The sequence below is a fragment of the Myodes glareolus genome, chromosome 5, assembly GCF_982192425.1.
Source record: "Myodes glareolus chromosome 5, mMyoGla1.1, whole genome shotgun sequence".
NCBI lineage: Eukaryota > Metazoa > Chordata > Mammalia > Rodentia > Cricetidae > Myodes > Myodes glareolus.
Genome location: NC_142030.1, coordinates 30,577,294 through 30,598,045, shown reverse-complemented (window position 1 = coordinate 30,598,045; position 20,752 = coordinate 30,577,294). Strand labels below are relative to the sequence as shown.

At 40.8% G+C, this 20,752-nt stretch overlaps 1 protein-coding gene across 1 annotated transcript in view; it reads left to right on the top strand.

Annotated features, from left to right (window-relative positions):
* Positions 1–12,626: 12,626 nt before the first annotated feature.
* Dnah12 (dynein axonemal heavy chain 12) overlaps positions 12,627–20,752 on the top strand; it is a 162,664-nt gene continuing 154,538 nt past the window's right edge. Inside the window, 7 exon segments of the mRNA XM_087906207.1 lie at positions 12,627–12,916; positions 13,348–13,441; positions 13,540–13,742; positions 17,547–17,628; positions 17,769–17,795; positions 18,738–18,927; positions 20,313–20,385. Coding sequence (XP_087762333.1) covers positions 13,573–13,742; positions 17,547–17,628; positions 17,769–17,795; positions 18,738–18,927; positions 20,313–20,385 — 542 coding nt within the window. The 5' untranslated portion in view covers positions 12,627–12,916; positions 13,348–13,441; positions 13,540–13,572.

The window sequence follows — 20,752 nt, the reverse complement described above, 5'->3', positions numbered from 1 at the left end:
AACTTATATTAACCCATTTCTTATCTATGCTCTGCCATGTGGTGCCGGAAGCAAAGACCTGTATCTTGAGATCTGCATTTTGTTTACAGCCATCTTAAGCTCACAAGTTAAGAAAAATATTTACCTCTCCCCTCCACAGGGTCTAGAAAATCAACCTGGCGTCTTATCTCCTAGCAGAGACCTTCAGGAACCAGGCTCTGGAGCTCATTAGCATTTTCCTTTGTTTATCAATAATCACAGACCCTCAGTATTTACCAGTCAGCTGGGGATGTCTAGAAAACTGAATTCCAGCAGACCTGAGCTTCCCAACACCCTTCCCTTCCCCCTGACACCCCCCACCCTTTGCCCGTTTGCTATAGAACAGCTTCTGAGGAAATAATAAAGTAGACAGCTTGGTCAGAAATCCTGCCTTGTCGTCATTTCTCGTGTCTCTTGTCTCCTTTCATTCCTCTCCACTAGGTTTATCAGGAACCCCCGTTCATATCCCGCTGGCCGGGATAATGTGGTAGTACTCTTTCTCAATATGGCAAGTTAATCTTAGTTCTCTTTCCCCATCTCCATGAGACTCCTCAGACTCCCATGACTTTGCCCTTCTTCTTCCCAGTATCTTCTCAGTTTGGGTCTCCTACCTAATCTCTTCCTGCTTAGCTATTGGCCAGTTAGCTCTTTTATTAAACCAATCAGAAGGTGCCTAGGCAGAGACACATCTTCACAGTGTACAAAAAGACTATTTCATAGCATAGAAGAAAAAAATGATTCAGAGTTGTCCTTTGGCTTCACAGGTATGCCATGACATTGCCACCCTCACTCCATCGTAATACGTAAAATGATTATTAATTTTATAATTGTGAATCTAGCCTTTAACAGCTGAACCATCTCTTCAGTCTGATTATTTAATTTTATTTTAAAAATTCTCAATGTATTTTTTTTATCATGTTTTTCCTCTTCCCAACTCTTCCCACTTCCCTACCCATCCAATTTCATGTTCTCTCTCTCTTTCCAAAGAAAGAAAGAATAAAAAAGTGAAAAAACAAAAAATCAATACAACAAAATCCCTCCCACACACACGGAAAAAAACCCATTGAGTTTTGTATTGGTCAACCACTGGGCATGGGGACTGTTCTAGAGTTGGTACCTAGTAACACTCCACTGGAGAAAACTGATTTTCCCTTTCCCAGCATGTATCAATTACAAAGACCTTCTTGGTTAGTAGTGGGATATTGTGCTCAATTTTTCCTGTTTGGCTGGGGGCTTCACCCTAGCCTCCTGGCATCCATATATACAAAGAGTCTAAAAATGTTTAATTAAAAGTATCACCTCAGCCCCTAACATCCTTATAAAAAAGCCTGAAATGTTTGGCTGGGGGCTTCACCCCAGCTCCTGGCTTAAGCTCCCTCCCATGGGAGTTGCCTCAGTCCAGAATCCACCTCCGAGAAAGCCCACCAACCGGTGACCCCTCCCCAGGGAGGGTCAAGACCATACCCACAGGCTATTTAAACTGCCCCCCCTCTCCAGAGAACAAACACGCGGTTTTTCGGTTCTCTGTTACCCTCTCTGTGAAGAGGTGAGCTGCTTGTTATTCTGCCTCCCTGGGAAGCAGTGTTCTACCTCAATGTTTGAGTCTTGAGTTCTTTAGAGGGACCGAGATTTAGATAAGTTCCTTTGTAGCTTTGAGAGTCAGGAACAGAATTCCCTCAGGCTGCTCAGACTCTTGCTAGTAGCAGCAGAGTTGCAGTTGCTGACTAGGATAGTCATAGCTTAAAGGGCAGCAACAATTAAAGAAGAGGACAACAAATGGATGGAACTGGAAAAAAACGTCCTGAGTGAGGTAACCTGCTACATCCACGGCTGTCTCGCCAGTGTAGCAGAAATGCTGACTAGGCAGACAAATATTGCTGGAGGATTGGGATCCACGCTCCACGGAGATGAGTCCCAGGCTGTCCCTTGGCAATCAGTTGTGGTGTAATGCCACCTGAGTCGCCATTTGTATTGACTCGACCTGACTGTCCTTGGAAGCCATATGTCTGTCTTTTCCCTTGTCTGTGTATTCTTTGTGATCCTTGCATATTGCTAACAGATCAGACTATTCCAGGCAGTTGCAGATACAAACAAGACTGCTGAGGACATTTTTGAATTCTGCTCCACTATTAATTAAAGCCTTAAAAAGTAGCCAGTTCTGGGAATTGCCAAAATCATCATTAGGATAATTCCTTGATGATGTAAAACAAAAAGAGTTAATCTTACTAGGAAAAACCTTAGAAACCTTCTACAAAAAAACAGCATTAGGCATTTATGTGCAACTTAACAGGAGGCCTATGCAACCTTCCTTATGGCCAGAAAACCTAGGTTAATTACAACATCTGACCCTGAGAGTCGGGAAGGGAAGGGAGTTGAGATTAATGGTATGAAATGAGTTTCAGACAAGTTTGAAATCATGTCCTTTAAGTTTCCTAGCAGAAAGTTTTCCCAGGAAGATAGTAGCCTTCTTCTTTCTCACCCAGACACCCAAGGTCACTTAGCTGAGCCCAGCCAGCCACCTGGTTCAGGCTGATAAAGGTGGCCTAGCTCAAGAACAGTGGTCTCTCTAATAACAAGAAAAAAAGGTAACTTTACAGAATGTGAGGAAGCAAAAGTCCTTGTACTCGTGCCAAAGCATCTTTAAAGATTCTCTTTTTGTAAACTATTTTATGCTGTTCTTTTCTATTTTATGATCTGATGATTATGCCTTTGCCAAGTTCTTTGTTTGTAATAATATAAAAACCTCACACTGAATAAGTAAAGCGCAACAGCATGTCTCAAATACATTGAGAGTGGTCTGTTTGTCACTTTCCTCGCCATATCTTGATTTCTCCTGTGCCTTCGCCCTGATTCCCCCACGGTCTGAGTGGCTCCCCTGAGCTGGTCCGTAGCAGTAACTCGGACCTAGATAGACAAACATGGTAAGTTTGTCTTACTACTCATAAGTAGATATTAGTCATAAAGCAAAGGATAACCAGCCTATAATCCATGATCCCAGAGAAGCTAGGTAACAAGAAGAACCCAAAGGGAGACATACATGAATCCCCCTGGGAAGGGGAAACAGACAAGAACTCCTGAGAAAATTGGGAGTTGGGGGGGGGGTGGGAAGGAGAGGGGAGAAGGAATGGGAGGAGGAAAACATGAGGGAACTGAATGCTCTGGAAGGGGCATGGACAGAGGGAGAGAAGAGAAAGAGATACCTTGATTGAGGGAGCTGTTAAGGGGCCAGAGAGAAACATGGCACTAGGGAAATTCCCAGGAACCTACAAGGATGACCCCAGCTAAGACTCTAAGCAACAGCAGAGAGAACGCGTCAACATCCCTTCCCCTGTAACCAGATTGATGACTACCTTAATTGTCATCATAGAACCTTCATCCAACAACTGGAAGCAGACGCAGAGATTTATAGCGGAACACTTGGCCGAGCTTCCAGGGGCCAGTCCAGGAAAGGGAAGAGCAATGATATGAGCAGGGGTGTAAAGACCATGATGGTGATGCCCACAGAAACAGCCGACCTGAGGTAAAGAGATCTCACTGACTCTGGACTGATAGTAGGGAACCTGCATGGGACCAAGTTAGGCCCACAGTTGTGAGATTTGGGCGGTCTGTGGGGCCACTGGCCGTGGGTCCAGGACTTATCCCTAGTGCTTGATCTTGGAGCACATTCTCTTTGGAGGAATACCTTGTTAAGCCTAGATATGGGGGGAGGGCCTTGATCCTGCCTTGAAGTTAGGCTTTGTTGAGTCACCAGGGGGAGTCTAGCACTTTCTGGAGAATGGACAGAGGGAAGGATGGGGCAGGAGAGGGAGGAAGTGATAACAGGAATGGCTGTGTGGAATGAGAAAAGATCTTATAAAAAAATAAGTTAATTTAAAAAAGAGGACAACAAAGACATCTATTTGGGGCTGAATGCTTCAGTCTCATTTTTTTTGCACATTTTCTTTTATTTTTTGTCTAATTTCAGTTTGTTTCTAATAACCTCCTCATTTTCTAATTGTGAGTCTCTAATTCTCATCTGCTGAAAGAAATGGCTTCTCTGATGAGCACTGAGTGATGCACTGATCTATGGGTATAGAGATATGTCATTAGGCGTCTTTTTATTGCCATGTTCCTTTAGCAGAGTAATAGTAGCAGGCTTTCCCCAAGTCTATGACCTCTCCAGTATCAGGTTCTTGGTCACTTTACAGTGTCATGTGTGGTTTTCATTGCATGGAGTGGGCCTTTCATCCAATTAAAAGCCATTGGCTATTCCTGTATTGTCCGTACCACTATTGCAGCAGTATACTGAGGGCAGGTCATTGTTATAGGTCACAGAGTTTGTATCTGGGTGATAGTGATGACTATCTTTCTCTTCCAGTAGCGTCTGGTATACCTTTCAGCATCACAAATGCGCATCAGTAGAGGTTAAGCTTCCAGTCCTGTACCAGCTTGATTTCTCCATGTTCAAAGACATAAGTAAGTGGTATCTTACTGTCAGGTTGTGGAGGGTAACCAATAGCCTGTGATGCTTAGTGCGTATGTTTGGGGGCAAATCTATGGGACCCCTTTGCCAATGACTTAATATGATGTAACCCATTCCTGGCACTGGAGGTTTTACTTGGTTGATGGGGACCATCTTTGATGAGTATACCACTTACCAGAGTGGGGTCGTGGGGATTAGAAAAATTAGTAAAGAGTGTGAAGACACGAATGAAAATGATAAAACAGAAAACATAGGATAGTGCCAGGAGGGAGTTCCAGTGAATACTGAAATCTGCCTGTGCTTAATTTTCCATACGCTTTTATACCCCAATACAGCAGGGGAAGCAGACAAAAGACTGCTTTAATGTGATACAAAGGACAACTCGAACAGTTGTTTGCTTCAATACGTTGAGCCATCAAGCCATTAATCCATGAGAAAAGCATTCTGCTGTTTAGGCAGTGAACCCACCCTAGACCAAGTATCCTGAAGGCAGCCACTCCCAAGGTCAAACCTTCTATTTCAAACGAAGGAGCAGAAGTAAGCTTGAATTTCCTGGTCAGGGTGGAGTGGATGGACCTGTATGGGCCATCTTAATGTCAAAAAGACCAAATAATCACACCCTAGGTCAGGGTATAGCCACACTTGTTGTCACAACTCTGAACAAGCTAAAACTCTCTGACCTTCAAATAAGGTGGAAATAGGCTTACATTTTTTACTAGCTGGGGCATTGCTGTCCCTTTTAAATGGTGACTCCATTTCAATTCTGTTCATATATGTATACTGTATTAGTCAGGATTCTCTAGAGAAACAAGTGATAGAATTAATTTATATGTATGAACAGGATTTATTAAAGTGATTTACAGGTTGTAGTTGGACTCTTCCACCAATGATTGTCTCCCCATGGACAGTCCAAGAATCCAGTAGTTGTTCAGGACATCAAGCTGACTCTCAGCTGGTCTTCAGTGTATACTGGAGCCCTGCAGAAGTAGGCACTAATACCCGTGAAGAAATGAACTTCCAGCAAGGGTGAGGGCAAGCAGGCGAAGAGCAAACATCCTTCTTCCATGTCCTTTGAATAGTCTACCACCAGAAGGTATGACCCAGACTTAAAGCAGAACTTCTGACACCAAAAGATTCAGATTTAGGATAGGCCTTCTCATTGATTCATTCAAGAAAAATCACATGTATGCTCAGTTGCTTGGGTTTTGGTTAACTCTAGATGTAGTCAAGTTGACAACTGAGAATAGCCATCACATAAATATTTTAGGAAGCTTTTATAGTAGTAGGTTTCCATATGGCTTTTTTTTTTTCTTTTCGAGACAGGGTTTCTCTGTAGTTTTGGTGCCTGTCCTGGAACTAGCACTTGTAGACCAGGCTGGCCTCAAACTCACGGAGATCTGCCTGCCTCTGCCTCCCGAGTGCTGGGATTAAAGGTGTGAGCCACCAATGCCTGGCTTCCATACGGCTTTTCAAGCAGTCTTCCGTGTTAGTTGTCTCTCCCTGCGTTCCCTCCCAATAATTTGTTTACTTTTTTATTTAGTTTTTTTATGTAATACATTTTGATCATGTTTCTCTCCTAAACTCCTTCTAGGTCCTCCACACTTCCATGCCCATCCAATTTTATGTTCTTTTTCTCCCCCAGCCCACCAAAAAAGCCCTAAAATGAAAATCAAAACAAAGACCCCCCCCAACTTATTCTTCCTATTCTAGTTTCCCCTTTATCTCTTTATAACACCATACTCTATTTCTTCTTCCTTGGAAGAGTCCCTCTTCCCTTCTGTCCCTAACTATGTTCTTAACCTTTGTGATTATTTGGATTGAAGCACATATATCAAAATCTTAAAAGCTAACATCCACTTACAAGAGAAAATATACACTGTTTGACTTTTTGAGTCTGGATTACCTTACTCAGGATGATTGTTTCTAGCTCCACACATTTACCTTCAATTTTCAGAATTTCATATTTATTTACAGATGAATAATATTTCGTTGTGTAAAGGTACCATGTTTTGCTAATGGACATCTAGGTTGTTTCTAACTTATGGCTATTGTGAATAATGCAGAAATGAAGATGGATGGACAAGTATCTCTGTAGTAATATGTAAAGTCCTTTGGGTATGTTTCTAAGAGTTGTATAGCTGGATTTTGAAGTATATTGATTTTAAGGTGATTTTGCTGTTGATTTTGAGACTTCCACACTGACTCGTACTGGAAGGATCAGTTTTCACTTGCATCAGCAGTGAGTTGATGCTTCCCCTTCTCAACATCCTCACCAGCATGTGATATTGTTTGTTTTATTGATCTGAGCAATTATGACGGGATAAAATGAAATGTCATATTGTAAGACTTTAAGACAATTCTGAAGCCATTTTTGACAAATCCAAACCCTCTCAGCTTCTGTGCCTTAGTGCTTCCCCTCCTCCCCTGGGAACCAAGGACCTAACAGCTACACATGCACGTACTCAGTTTCTGAACAATTACCCATATACGTATGTTTTGACTCAGTCCCCTGGGAAACGGGGTCAAAATGACCTCTTACCTCATCTGATCTAACAATAGCTCTCCAGCCAATTATTGGTATTAGCCCTTTTCGAACAAGCCAATCATAATGGTCAAGGAACAACCCCTCTTGTTTCTATGGGGCCTTCTCCTTTAAAAGTAGACTGTACCAGCTAGTCGGGGTCTCTCGGCTTCCCGAATGCTGAGGGACCCTGTCATGACAGAATTAATAAAATCCTCATGCTTTTGCATTGGCTGTGGTATATGAGTTGGTCTTTGGGAGCGACTCCTTCTCGGTTTGGACACTAGAGTCCAACAATATCAATCTTAATTTGTATTTCCCTTATGGATAAGGATGCTAAACACTGTTAAAGTATTTCTCAGCCATTTGTATACGTCTTTTGTGAATCTTCTTAGTTATGTGCCCCATTTTAAAATTGTGTTGTTTCCTTAATGTTCAGTGTTTTTAGTCATTTATGTAATTTAGATATTATCTGTTTGTCAGATATATAATTAGTAAATCTTTTTTCTCACTCTGTAGGATGATGCTTTATTCAAATGATGGTGAATTTTACTGTACAGAAGATTTTTAGCTTCACAAGCTTCCATTTATTGTTGGTCTTAGTGTCAGTGTTACTGCTGTCTTGTTCAGAAAGTTCTTTCCTGTGTCAGTGAGTTCAAACCTATTCCCTAATATCCTGGATCTATTTGATTTGGAGTTGAGTTTTGTGAATACACACACACACACACACACACACACACACACACATATATATATGTATGTATGTATGTATATGTAGTGAGGGGCCGGCTTGTAGGGGTTTCTGTCCCGCCCGGTACCCCACAGCCGGCAACTCCCAAGGAAAATCACACACAAGACTCCATAAGATTATAAACTTATTGGCCCATTAGGTCAGGCTACTTATTAGCTCTTATAACTTATGTTACCCCATTATCCTTATCTATGTTAGCCACATGGTTCAGTACCTTTCTCAGCTGGGCAACTTACATCTTTCCTCTCCGGTGGTCTGGGCAGAACTGGCAAAGGGAGCTTCCTGCATGCCAGAATACTCCTAGTCTCTTTGCTCCACCTCTACTTCCTGTCTGGCTTTCCCTGCCTGGCCAATGAACGTTTTATTAAAATATGATTGACAGAATACAGATAATTCTCCTGCACCATTTCCCTTTTTTTTTAAACAAAGGAAAATACCCATAGTCCATTTGTTGGGAATGTGGGCATAGTATTTCAGGCTACTTCCTGCTGGTTGGGGCCCTGATAATCTTTGGGGACCTAAAGAAAATTTAGAGTTATAATCAAGTCCTGACTGAAGTATCCTGTGAGTCTTGATCATCTCAGGCAGCAATCTTGAACCTGTTCTGGATGAAGAACTCAGACATCTGGGTCATCTGTTCCTACCGGAGATCTCTCGGGTGGTCTCCCTTGATGAAAGGTGATTTTTTGTAAGGAGCCGTCAGGACATCGCCATTGTGAAATGGTGCTGGCGTCCTGCAGCTTGGAGGTAAACAAATCCTTTTGAAGTTGCCGAGTGGGCCTTGGCCTGTATTTGCATAACTGAGCCTTGGTTCCCTGGCCTGTCCCGAGGCCTTGGGCTTCAGCGGAATGGTATTCACCAATCAGAACAGTGTCCGAGCCTCTCCACCCTAGAAAAGCAGCTGCCGCTTGGCTTTTCGCTCTCTCTCGTTCCCCACTCCCCCTTCAACCGAGAGGCTCCAATAAAGTTGTGATTTGGGAAGAATTCTCGATTTCGTGATCGTTCCTGCTTGCTGGTCAAGGGGCGCACCACGCAAATGGTGCCATTAAAACCCGGGACGCTGGACAAGAACAACAACATTGGTCATCAATGAGAGAGCAGAGAATTCAGAACCTGACACAAGGAGCGGTGACGTCAGTGAAATCTTCCAGATATATGCTGATTGCTGAGTCTGATCCAGAGTGGTAATGTTTGTATTCGTTCTTCTCTGCTGTTTTGGGCTGCGCTGCTATTAACCAGGTTGTGAGTGCCTTTGTTGCTGTGACTGCGTCTAGTCAAAAGTAAAAGTAAGTCCGCAGTAGATCAAGCGGCATTTTTCTAAAAAAACTTCCTTGTAAGTAAAAAGGGTTTTTTTTTAGCCCAGGGGGTAAGTGTGTACCATGGGCAATTCTTATGGAACCACCTTGAGCCCAAGGGAGATCTATCGCTCAATCCAGGTGCTTTTGCGGCAGCGTGATTTAAAGATCTCTTCCAGCACGGTCGCTACAATCATTAAGGACATTGTTAAAGTCTCACCTTGGTTTGCAGCTTCAGGCGATCTAACTTTGCCATCTTGGAATAGGCTAGGCAGGGATTTGGAACAAGCAGAAGCAGAAGGAAAGATTGGGAGGGGCACACTTCCTTTTTGGAGGATGGTGTGGGACTGCTTGAAGGAAGAACGTAATATAGAGATATTAAAGCAGGGTCGCAAGGCATTACAGAAACATCAAGACAGCTTTTCAGAATTAGATCAGAAGGAGGAACAAGAGGATAGGCCTAAAAAGAAAAAGGAAAAATCAAAAGAACAGGATCCGGAAATAGTAACAAGAGAAAAGCAGAAGAAAAACACCATAAGTTTAGTGGTGAAGGAATTTATAGATCTAGATTTTATCAGAGGAGGAAGAGCAGCTTGAGGAGGCAGCTGCTAAGTCTGAGAAAGAGCGAGGTAGCCGGAGGCGGGGCAATGATGATGTGTTTACGAAGGATGGAAGACTCGAGGCGCCCATAGCTTCCGCTCCTCCCCCATCCGCTCCTCCACCCATGTACTCGCAGGTAGCTACAGAGGGCCACAGTTTCATAGGAAGGCAAACTTGGTCGCGATTGGCAGCTGCCTTTCCTATTTTTAAAGAGCCACAGAATCATAATAGGTGGTACGAACCAGTCCCATACAAACAGCTCAAGGATTTGGTTGAAGCTGCAAAAAATTATGGAGCAACTGCCAGTTATACAATCGCATTATTGAGAAGGATTGCTGCAACAGCGCTGACTCCTACAGACTGGCAGGAGATTGCAAGAGCAGCTCTTCTGGCAGGGCAGTTCCTGGACTTTAAATCTATAGCCCAGGACAAGGCTCAAACCCAAGCGCGCATTAAAGTTTTCCAAAAGGTTACATCCCTTTTGGAGGAGCAAGGACTCCACATAGGCTCAAATAAAGTACAAATATCTTCAATGGTGAAGTTTTTGGGAATTATAATACAATCCGCAGAGCCAGGGTATTGTAGAGAGGGCAAATAGAAATTTAAAGGAAATTTTGCAAAAACAGAAATGGGGAATAGCTGTAGCAGCTTCCCCCAGAGAAAGGATCTCTCTTGCACTCTTTACACTTAATTTTTTAATTCAAAACATTGCTGGAAAAACAGCAGCAGACAGGCATGCCCTGTATGAAAGCTCTACGGAGCAAGATTTGGTCATGTGGAAAGATGTATTGAATAACAAATGGTACGGACCGGATCTGGTGATTTCCAGATCCAGGGGAGCTATTTGCGTTTTCCTTCAGAATTGAGAGGATCCAATCTGGGTGCCAGCAAGACTGACCAGAGAAGTGAAGGATGCTGCGAAGAATGAAGATGACCCAGTGGATGCTGAGTGCCCTGCTGTGGAAGATTCATGTGGAGGCAGCAGGGATGACCCTCTGGGCGGTGACAAGAGCAGTTCTGATCACAGACCACACTCAGTCGGACTGTCTGCCTAAAAGAGTCAGAGTTTGCCCTGGCAGGACAGCCCAGAAAGTCAGCATTTTAAAACAGCGTGACTTTTTTTCTGTTACTGCTGAAAACCGAAAAGCATGCATTCAGCTTTTCATCGACACCATTTAAGTATTTCGTGGCAGAACCTCTTAATGAGCTGCAGGTTTTTGCAGCTAAAGCTGAGTCAGGAAGCCTCTCTTAGATGAGAGCCTTGCTTGCCTCTAGCAAGCAGAACAGACCTGAGAAATTGCTGCTACCAAGAAAATATGCTGTACTCTATTCTTTTCCAAGCTTTCTCAAGCTTTCTGTGGATTCAGTTATCCATGTCTGGGCACCATATGTAGTGAGGGGCTTCGGGAAGGCCTGCTTTTCATCCCGCCCGGCTCCCACATGGCTAGCTTAGCCCCGGAAATAATAGCACACAAATTGTATTCATTTAAATACTGCCTGGCCTATTATCTCTAAAGAGTTAGTTACCCTCCCTCCCTCTCTCCCTCCTCCATCCCTCCCTCCATCCCTCCCTCTCTCCCTCTCTCTCCCTCTCTGGTTTTTCCCCTTCTCCCCTCCCTTCCATAACCACTAAATAAATGTCCAATCTCACTCTCCTTGGCAGTGCCTATCCATGTCTCTCCCTGCCCTGAACCAGCCACTGCTCAGAGACCTGCAGCTCTCCCTGCCTGGCACTGGCTGCTCTCAGAGCCCGCTGCCTGCCACCACATGACCCGCTACCACTGCTTGGGGACCTGCAGCGTTTCTGCTGCCTGCCTCCACCAATGATCCTGTAGCAATTTTAATAATCCATTACATTAGGCATGGAGAGAATGGGCATCCTTGTCTTTTTCCTGGATTTAGTAGAAATGCTTTGAGTTTCTCTTCATTTAGGATTATGTTAACTATGAGCTTGCTTTAAAATGCTTTATTATGTTGAGGTATGTCCCTTTTATCTCTAGTTTTTCCATTATGAAGAGGTGTTGAGCTCAGGGCTCTGTGTTTATTCCAATACATTGGATGTGTGGAGAGACGAGTTTGCAAACTTGCATAAAATAAAGGCTCTTTGCTTTTGCATATAGGACTCGGTCTCCTTGCTGGTTTTGGGGGGACTTTGTGAATTGAGACATAACAAGTACCAAACAGTTCCCCTGAGCAGGCAAGGGAGGACCCCCTCCAACCATGCAAAGAGAAATAAACCAAATCTGACAGAATCATTGAAGCAAATATATCCAGGCAAAAACTAGGTCCTTAGGGGAAAATTCAAGGTCCAGGAAGACTGGCAGTGTCCACACACTGTTCCCACCCCCAACCTGGAGCTCGAAAACTACCAATATAAAATGCTACCCTGGCCTACCAGACAGCAGGCTGTGGCTGGTGGGAGGACAAGGTATTAAATGTGACAGGTCATGTCAAATGTAATAAACCAGACATACACCTGTATCTCATGTATTCTCAGGTGCAGAATGTTTATTTAAATACATATATAGTGATAAAATTGGAAGGGTAAAGAAAAGGAGCCAGTGTGAGGAGAAAACAGGAGGAGGATGCATAAAAGTGAAAGATAAATATGTATTGACATCTCATCGTGAAACCCATTGTTTGGTATGCTAACTGTGAAAATGCTCCACCAGTCTTCCTGGACTGTACACAGGAGTTTCAAATCACAACATCCCTTCCTCAAGCATAGCTGCAAAGTTTGCACCTTAACCTGTTTGATTTTTGAAGGTGTTGTCTAAATAAATAGGAAATATAAAAACAAGATAAATTATATTGAGCATTAGCTACATAGATACAGAAAGTCACTATGAGAATACTTGTAGGCTTCATTCCTTACTTGGAATAGTTACATAAATCTGTGTCTTCCAGTGAATCTGCTCATGCCATTCTCTACAATTTGAAAATTCCTTTTCCTGGACTCCTTCCAAGGGAAGGCAGTTAAACAGCAGCAGCAACAAGAAAAACAAGTTGCCCTCCATTCAGTTGAGTGGAAAATTGTGTGACCGTTAATCTTAAATCTGTCCTAGTTCAGTAACTGCCCCTTCCAACAACCTGCAGCCCTTCCGGGCAGCCAGGACAGTTTCCTTGGTGACTAAATTGTTTCTACTGGATTGTCTACGCCCTCCACTGGATACTTGCTGGAGGTTTCAGCCTTTCTTATCCTTGTTCCTTTCACCAGAGGGAAAATCTCCTAAGTCTGTCTCTACAGGATGAATAAGACGGTTAAATAGGTACCAGTCCTTTGTATTTCTTCTCCTATCCCTCTGAGATCTGTTAGTTGGGTGCCTGCAGAAAAATCTCCAAATCCTTGGGGCTTTGGGAGAAAGTGTAGTTGATACCATAACATGTGTTATGTGTTAACATGTGTTTATATGTTTTACATTTGCTTTGCATTAAATATGACTATTTTTGTCAATCATAGTATCACTTTCTATGATGTTAGCCAGACTGATTCAATAATGTTTTGAAAAATGTTAATGATATTAAATACCAGCTTGGGGGAGGGGCGTTCTCTCTTAACAACTAGATTTTGTTGTGGTTTGCCTCTAGGGGAAACAACAAACCCTAGGTTTCAGAGTTGAAAGGCTATTCAGAGCGCACTTAATTCAGTTCCTTAGTTTTCAATCGTAAGGAACAAATATCTGGTTTTGTTTCTTCATAGGAAGTGACCAGTAGAGCTATGTTTAGAACCCCTGTCCACTCATCTCAACTGTCATTCTTTAACCACTACTATACTTGGCAAGTTAATCGAGAAGGTATGGAATTTCATTTATGCTATCGATGTGTAAGATACACTGAATATATTGAGGCTTGATCTCATGCAATTATGTCTGTATGACCTTTTTCTTTTCAGGGTATAGAGTATTTTAATCCTTAGGAGACCAAGATGTCAGATTCAAAAAAAAAAGCCATTGCAACAGAAAAGGAGGCTTTGAACTTGAAGTTGCCCCCTATTGTCCGTCCTCCCAAAGACATAGGTGTTGACACACCCAAACAAAGTGAGCTGCTAAATTACAGAAGGTCTAAGGAGCAGCAGAAGAAAATTAACCAGTTAGTGTAAGTTGCATATTAGTAAATTATTATTACTTGGAATTAATGATTAATGTTAATAACTCATAAAAAATTTTAAAAACTATATAGGTTGTCCATGGATAAAATAAGGATGAAAATTCAAATTATTTAGAAAAACAATCGAGAATCAGTCATAATAATAGCCAATTTTGTAAAGTGCTCGCTTGTCCAAATCGCCTTCTCTGTGCTTCTCACAGCCCCTCGATGAGGTGTATGTTATTGGTAAAATAGTCTTTAAATCTTATTTTTAAAATATTTATTTTATATGTATGTGTATGTGCCCAAGTTTATGTATGTTTACCACATGTATGCTAGAGCCCAGGGAAGTCAGAAGAGGGGTCAGATCCCCTGGAGCTAGTGTTATGTGCTGCTCTGTGGGTGCTGGAAATTGAATCTGGGTCCTGAGCCATTTATCCAGCTCATTTATCTGTATTTTTAAATGAGTGAACTAAGGAACAGAAAAATAATTTGCTCACACAGTTGAAGTTTTGTCCCGAGTCGTCTATTTCTATGGGTCAAGTATTTTGTTACTGTTATGTCATAACATTACTGATTTCAGAAAAAGAATCAGGACTTTCCTTTCTTGGTTAACTTCTTTTAAAAGTAGTTTTGCAGCTGACTTAAATTTTACTGCCACATTGTTTGATGGTCATATTGTCAAAAATAATCATTTAAATTTTGGTAGTTACACATTATAGTTAAACAGGCATGGAATCCTATATCATCTTTAGGCTTATATTTTTATAAGCCTATCCTTCACTTACTCATTTTTAAACCTAAATTTACGAAGAATACTATTGTGTATGCTGTTAGAGACCTTTTGCCCTCTTCATTCTTTTACACATTTCATTGTGTGTGTGTGTGTGTGTGCGCGCAAGATCCCTCAGAGACCGTAGGAGGACATCCTATCACCTGGCAGTTGTGCTCAGCATGGGTGCTGGGAACCAAACGCTGGTCCTCTGGAGGAGCAGAAGAGCTCTGAAGCGCTGAGCCCTCTCACTAGCCTCTTGCCCGGTTCATTCTGAAGACTCTCCTTGATATTGTAGGAACTTAGAAGGGATGCCTCAGGATGGTACTCAGCAGAGAGTTATGGTTTCTCATTGCCATGAACTACTCACAGTTCCATGGATATATTATATTTTTATCAGTTTAAAGATATGTTTTGTGTCTTATGCAAACCCATGGGAGGCCTGTCTCTTTCTGAATAGAGGTGGAGGAGGAGTGGATGGGGAGGGAGGTAAATAGGAAAGGGGAGAGGATAGGAAGGTCAGAGGGGGAAGAAAACTGGTTGGTATGTAAAAAAAATGAAAAAAAATGTTATTTAAATACATAATAAATAAAGATATGCTTTGCAATTAAGGTTTAATTTATTGATTACCATGTCTAGAAAGTGTTTGAATCCCTTCCACATTGCTTTAATCCTCTCTACAGATTTATATCACTTTATGTGACATTATTAATTACTCGTACGCTGTGCCTGTTACTAGGAAGATCATAAAAAACAGTAAGAAAGGACTGTGTTTAACACAAGTTTGGTTGCCAGCAGGATAAGACAGTAAACATGTGAAAAGCACACTATATTACCCTTTAGATCAGTTTTTGTCAACTTGTGGTCACATCCCCCTCAAGGGTCGAATGACTCTTACAGGGACTGCCTAATACCATTGGAAAACACAGATGTTTACATTACTATTCATGACAATAGAAAAATTAAAGTTATGAGGTAGCAATAAAAATAATTTTATGGTTGGGGTCACCACAACACGAGGAACTGTATTAAAGGATCTCAGCAGGAAGATTGAGAACTACTGCTTTAGATGATGGGTCCTTTGAATAAGCAAGATAGAGAAAGAATGTGGTAATCCATGCCTATAATCTCAGTACTGAGAAAGCTGAGGCGGGAGGATTGCAAGTTCAAGGCCAGCTTGGGTTATATACTGGGCCCCTGTATGAATAAAGATAGATAGTAAGATAATATAATAGAAACATTATCCCAGGAGCACCACAGGAAAAAGTCGTGGGAGCAATATTTAAGTAGAGAGCTAAGGAATGGAAGCTAACCTTCCACTTAAACAGATTAGGAGAAACTCAATCAGGGGATGGGGATAGCAAGCGCAAAAGCCACGAAATATGAATGCTTTTAGTGTACATAGCGGTTGACAACAGCCAATATCATGAAGGTACCATAAGCCTAGGGAAGACTGGTAGAAGGTGAAGAGGAGATTGGAGCAGCTTGTTCAGAGCTTCATAGGCCATAACAAGGAATTCAAGATGTAGTTTTAGATCAGTGGATGCCATTAAAATGTTCTAAGTAAGCCAGGTGTGGTGATGCATGCCTTTAATCCTAGCACTTGAGGGCCAGAGGCAGGTGGCTTCAAGACCAGTCTGTTTATATATCAAGGTCCAGATCAGCTAGGGCTAGAAGAAGAAAGGAAAAGGAGAGGAGGGAGGGAGGGAGAGAGGGAGAAAAGGGGGGAAGGAGAAGCTGTTCCAAACAGGAATATAACAGGAAATTATTAGAAATATTTTAATAAACAGCAGGTGGAAGGGGGTGCTACTTACAGAACTGTATGGACGCAAGACAGTGTTTTGTTTTGTTTTGGCTTTTCAAGACAGGGTCTTACAGGTCTGTACCACTCTTATTTGCTGCTTGATAAAATATACTGTCTCAAAGTTTCCCAACTATAGTACTACACTAATAATAATGGAAGCAGAATTTCCATGTATTTACTTACAAAAAAGGCTGGAGTTAAATATTAATTTGCTTCAACTTCTCGGATGCCAACATCATGGCTATGGCCTCCTAAGTATTTCTGGTGCCTGCTCGGCATGGCCCCTGCTCATGTGGGAGTTTGTTCTTCTTGGCATGTCAGCTGAAAGACAGAGGGAGGCTTTGTGAAGCCTTCAAGAGGTGTTTCTTAACACAGGGAGTGAGGAAGTTTTCTCTGACATGTTGGCTTTTTAACAGACGTGGCCTAGTCTATATTAGAATTCATTTTAAAACTATCAGTAAGTTAAAATTGAAAATTATTTTATTTTTAGTGTTACAGTATTTTTGAATAATTTAAAATTTAAGATATCGCTGGTAGATATCGCCTCTAGAGTTTGTTTCTCTTAAAAAAAAGTTATGTCAAAGCCATTCTCTTGGAGACGTGTGAAAATAGCGTTATGAGATTAATGTAGTCATAGTGTTTCAAGGTCTTTCTAAATAAGTAAAATTTCAGTTGAGACTTCAGTAATGAAAATTCATGTATGTGTGTAATAACAATTAGTTGAAAAAAAAAGGACATTGATTTGAAGGAGAGTAGGAGTGAGTACAGCAAAGGCTTTGGACAAAGGAAAGGGAATGGACAAATGTAATTAAATTATAATTTCAAAAATAAGCAAAAAATAAAAATTTTAAAAAGTCATGCATGGACAGAGCTGTGCTGGAGATGTATTGTATGAGAGAAGAATAGATAAAAATATTAAGAAAAGAAAAAGAGTTCTTTCAGAGGCAGATATGATGGCTCATGCCTGTAATTTCCACACTCTGAGAAACTGAGGCAGTAGTATTGCCATAAATAGAAGAGCACCCCCAGCTACACAGGAAGTCCAAAACCAGCCTGGGTGAGATTATCTTCAGTGTCCCCCTCCTTAGAAAAAGCAAAAGGAAATGAAAATGGAGTCTAAAAAATCTCTTGAAATTTCTTTGTTTAGTATTAGTATAGATAGCTAAAATGTTCAACTTGAAGTATTTTAGTAATTAATTCACATTTTATCATGTATTTTTCTAACCATAATTTTCAGAATTTCTGGAGCAAAAAAAAATCTAGACAAAACCCTGGATAAAAGAATACCTCCATTACCAGAGCCAGACTTCCCTCCGACTGTGAGTTCTTTCCTTAAAACCACCCTGTACTGTTTCATTTCTTAAGCGAATCTCAACAGAACACATTTTTTTAAAAAGAACAGTTATATTTAAGGTTTTTAAACTTATTCCTTGTTTGTCTTTTGCTTTGTTTTTCACAGATGACCAGTGAAATTAAAAAAAAAGGAGTGAGTGGATTTTTCTTGTTTTGAAAATGTTCTGAAAATGTTTAAAATAATTATTACAAAGTATTCCTCTAAGACCACCCACCAAGCCTCCTCCAAGAAAGACTTCCGTAGACAGATTTATAGTTCTACACCCAATGGGGCAAGCATGTTGTGGACCACAAATGAGGTTTTCAAGACTTGTATTTGTGTTACCACCCATTATTTGAGGATTATCTGTATAAGATTATCTATATAAATATTTTAGTTCTTATCCCAAACTATTGAACAACATTTAAAATATCAATTATAGAAAAATGCATCTCTCTTGTAAAAATAGTATAACTGATTATCCTAATATTGATATAATGTTTATTTTTCGCTTAATAAGTCCTTGTTGAGAGTTACTATATACTACCTATGTACTAGGTACTAGAGATTTTGGGCAGCCACTGACAGCATGAGCAGCAACATGGGACTGTGAAATGACAGGTAGAAACATGCAAACATGCAACATTTATTTACTGGTAAAGGATCCAGAAAGTTTTGGAGCTGGTTACATACAAGAGGAAATTATAAAGCATATTTACAGATGGGGCTGTACATTTTCTAAGTCCATGAAGATTTTCTTTTGGAATAAAGGACTGAAGATATGAATATGAAATTCATATGAACTGAGACTACTGTGAAACAACCTCCTTTTATTAGTCATGGTTTTGGTTTAGTTTCTCTAATTTTTTTTAAAAAATCCATTACATTTATTTATACTGTGGTGTAGTATGGTGTGGGGTGGTGCTGGTGCTGGTGCTGCTGGTTGTGGTGGTGGTGCTGGTGGAGATACATGTATGACTTTTAGAATATTTTTCATTCTGAAGAAAATACTGTCTTAGAAAATAGAATTGAGGAGCTCCACAGAAGTACTTTATCATTCTGACCCATTTGGCTTGTTCTTTTAATGTTCCCAAGTTAAACTACATTTTTATGAAGCAATGTGTAGAGAGTAGTCCTATAGTGCCTATTCAGTCAGAATGGCTGGACCACATGTTAATGCTGATCCCTGAGCACTTAAAGGAGGGGAAAAAGAGAGAAGAACTGCTTGGAAGCCTCGTAAATGAGGTGTCGAATGATTTTGAAAAAAGCATGAAGAGATATCTGGGTAAGTAACGTTTGACATGGCCCAAACTTCTTCTACCTCTGTCTCACGAATCAGAAGCAGAACAAAGCAGGGTGTTTGCATACATCTGTAACACCAGTGCTTGAGGGGGAAGTGGGAGGGTGACGAGTCCCAGGCCCACCCTCAACTCATAGTGAGTTTGAGACCAGCCCGAGGTATATGAGATCTTGTCTCAAAAAAGCAAAATAAGACAAAATACTTGTAAAGTGAATATTGGATTCTATCTATTCAAAATGCCTGTATTTCTTCACTGTGATTTCTACCGGTAGCTATATTCTGAGACTACAGGCCAATCAAAGATTTTAAATTTAAGGGTAACTTTTGTATTTATTAGCTACTATTTATTGCTATTTGGTTTTTTATTTTTTCACTATAGTCTTAGCTATCCTATTTTTATGATTGTTAGAAAGTATCAGTGTATTTTAATCTTTGTGATTTTTATCAGCATATTGTTGTTGTTGCTTTTTAGACAGAGTACCACTTTGCAGCCCAGGCTGGCCTCTGAAGCTTATGGCAATCCTCTTGCCTCAGTCTCTCGAGCCACCATGCTAGACTCTGCCTTTTCTTCTTTAATTCTCAAAATTTTATCTGTTTATCACGTACAGTTTGCTTCAAAAATAATGTAGGCATTGTGAAGGTCTAAGGTGAACCAACTGAAATGTACTATTGCACGCACGTGCTGGAAATGATTGAAAGTAGTTAAGTATTTATAAACAGAGTATCATTTTCACTATCTTCATATTGTTGTACAATAGATCACTTTAACCTATTCCTCCTAGCTAACTGAAATTCTCTAACATTTTGCCAACATCTTCCTAACTCCCTTTCTCCACAGTCCCTGGTAGTGGTCTTAGAATGGCCAGTGATCTCTGAACAGACAGAATGCAAGGAACTGAGAATTAAAGGGTTCCTATGTTGGCTCTTTTGAGGGATACCTTGCTCAGCCTAGTATAGTGGGGAGGGCCTTGGTCCTGTCTCAAAGAGATGAGCTAGACTTTGTTGACTTCCCATGGGAAGCCTTACCCTCTCTGAGGAGTGAATGGGGGGAAGGAGGGAGGTGGAAGGAGCTGGAGGAGGGGAGGGAGTGGGAACTGTGATTGGTATGTAAATTTCAATCAAATAATAATAGTAATAATAATTATTATTAATAATAAAAGTGTTCCTATATCTGAATTCACCTCCAAAGGAAGGCCAAAATAATGCTAAGAATTTGATTATATGAAAGAAAGGGATTTTTTTCTTGTATTCATTTTAATGTGCAGTAATTCTACCTTACAGTATCAAGTTAGAGATTTAGACAAAAACAATCTTAGAGAATAGATCCTGGAAAGATATTCAGAAAATGTTAACACATATGTATATTTTAGTACAGAGTGTTCTTGTGAAACCTGAAGTTAAATGGCTTGAAGATGAAGGGGGCCCTTTGCCTGAATCTCCTGTGTGAGTAAACTGTTTTTAAAAGCAGCCTATCATCTGGCTTTGGTCACAGTTTAAAAATGAACTAACCTTATATTCAAGTCTGTAGTCATGAAGTGCAAATGTATTTTCTTTTAAAATCCCCAGTTATTCTTTACATTAATCATCTAATTCTACTTACAATAGTAGGAGGACCAATATGAAAAATAGTAACCTGATATGCATTGTAAGGTGGCTCACACCCGTAATCCTGGGACTCTGTATATGGAGATAGGAGACCCAGAAGTTCAAAGTCAGACTCAGCTACATAGTGAGTTTGAGGTTAACCTAAGCTACATGAAACTTGGAATAATAACAATACACAAAAACTCCACTTAACCTTGAGTAATTT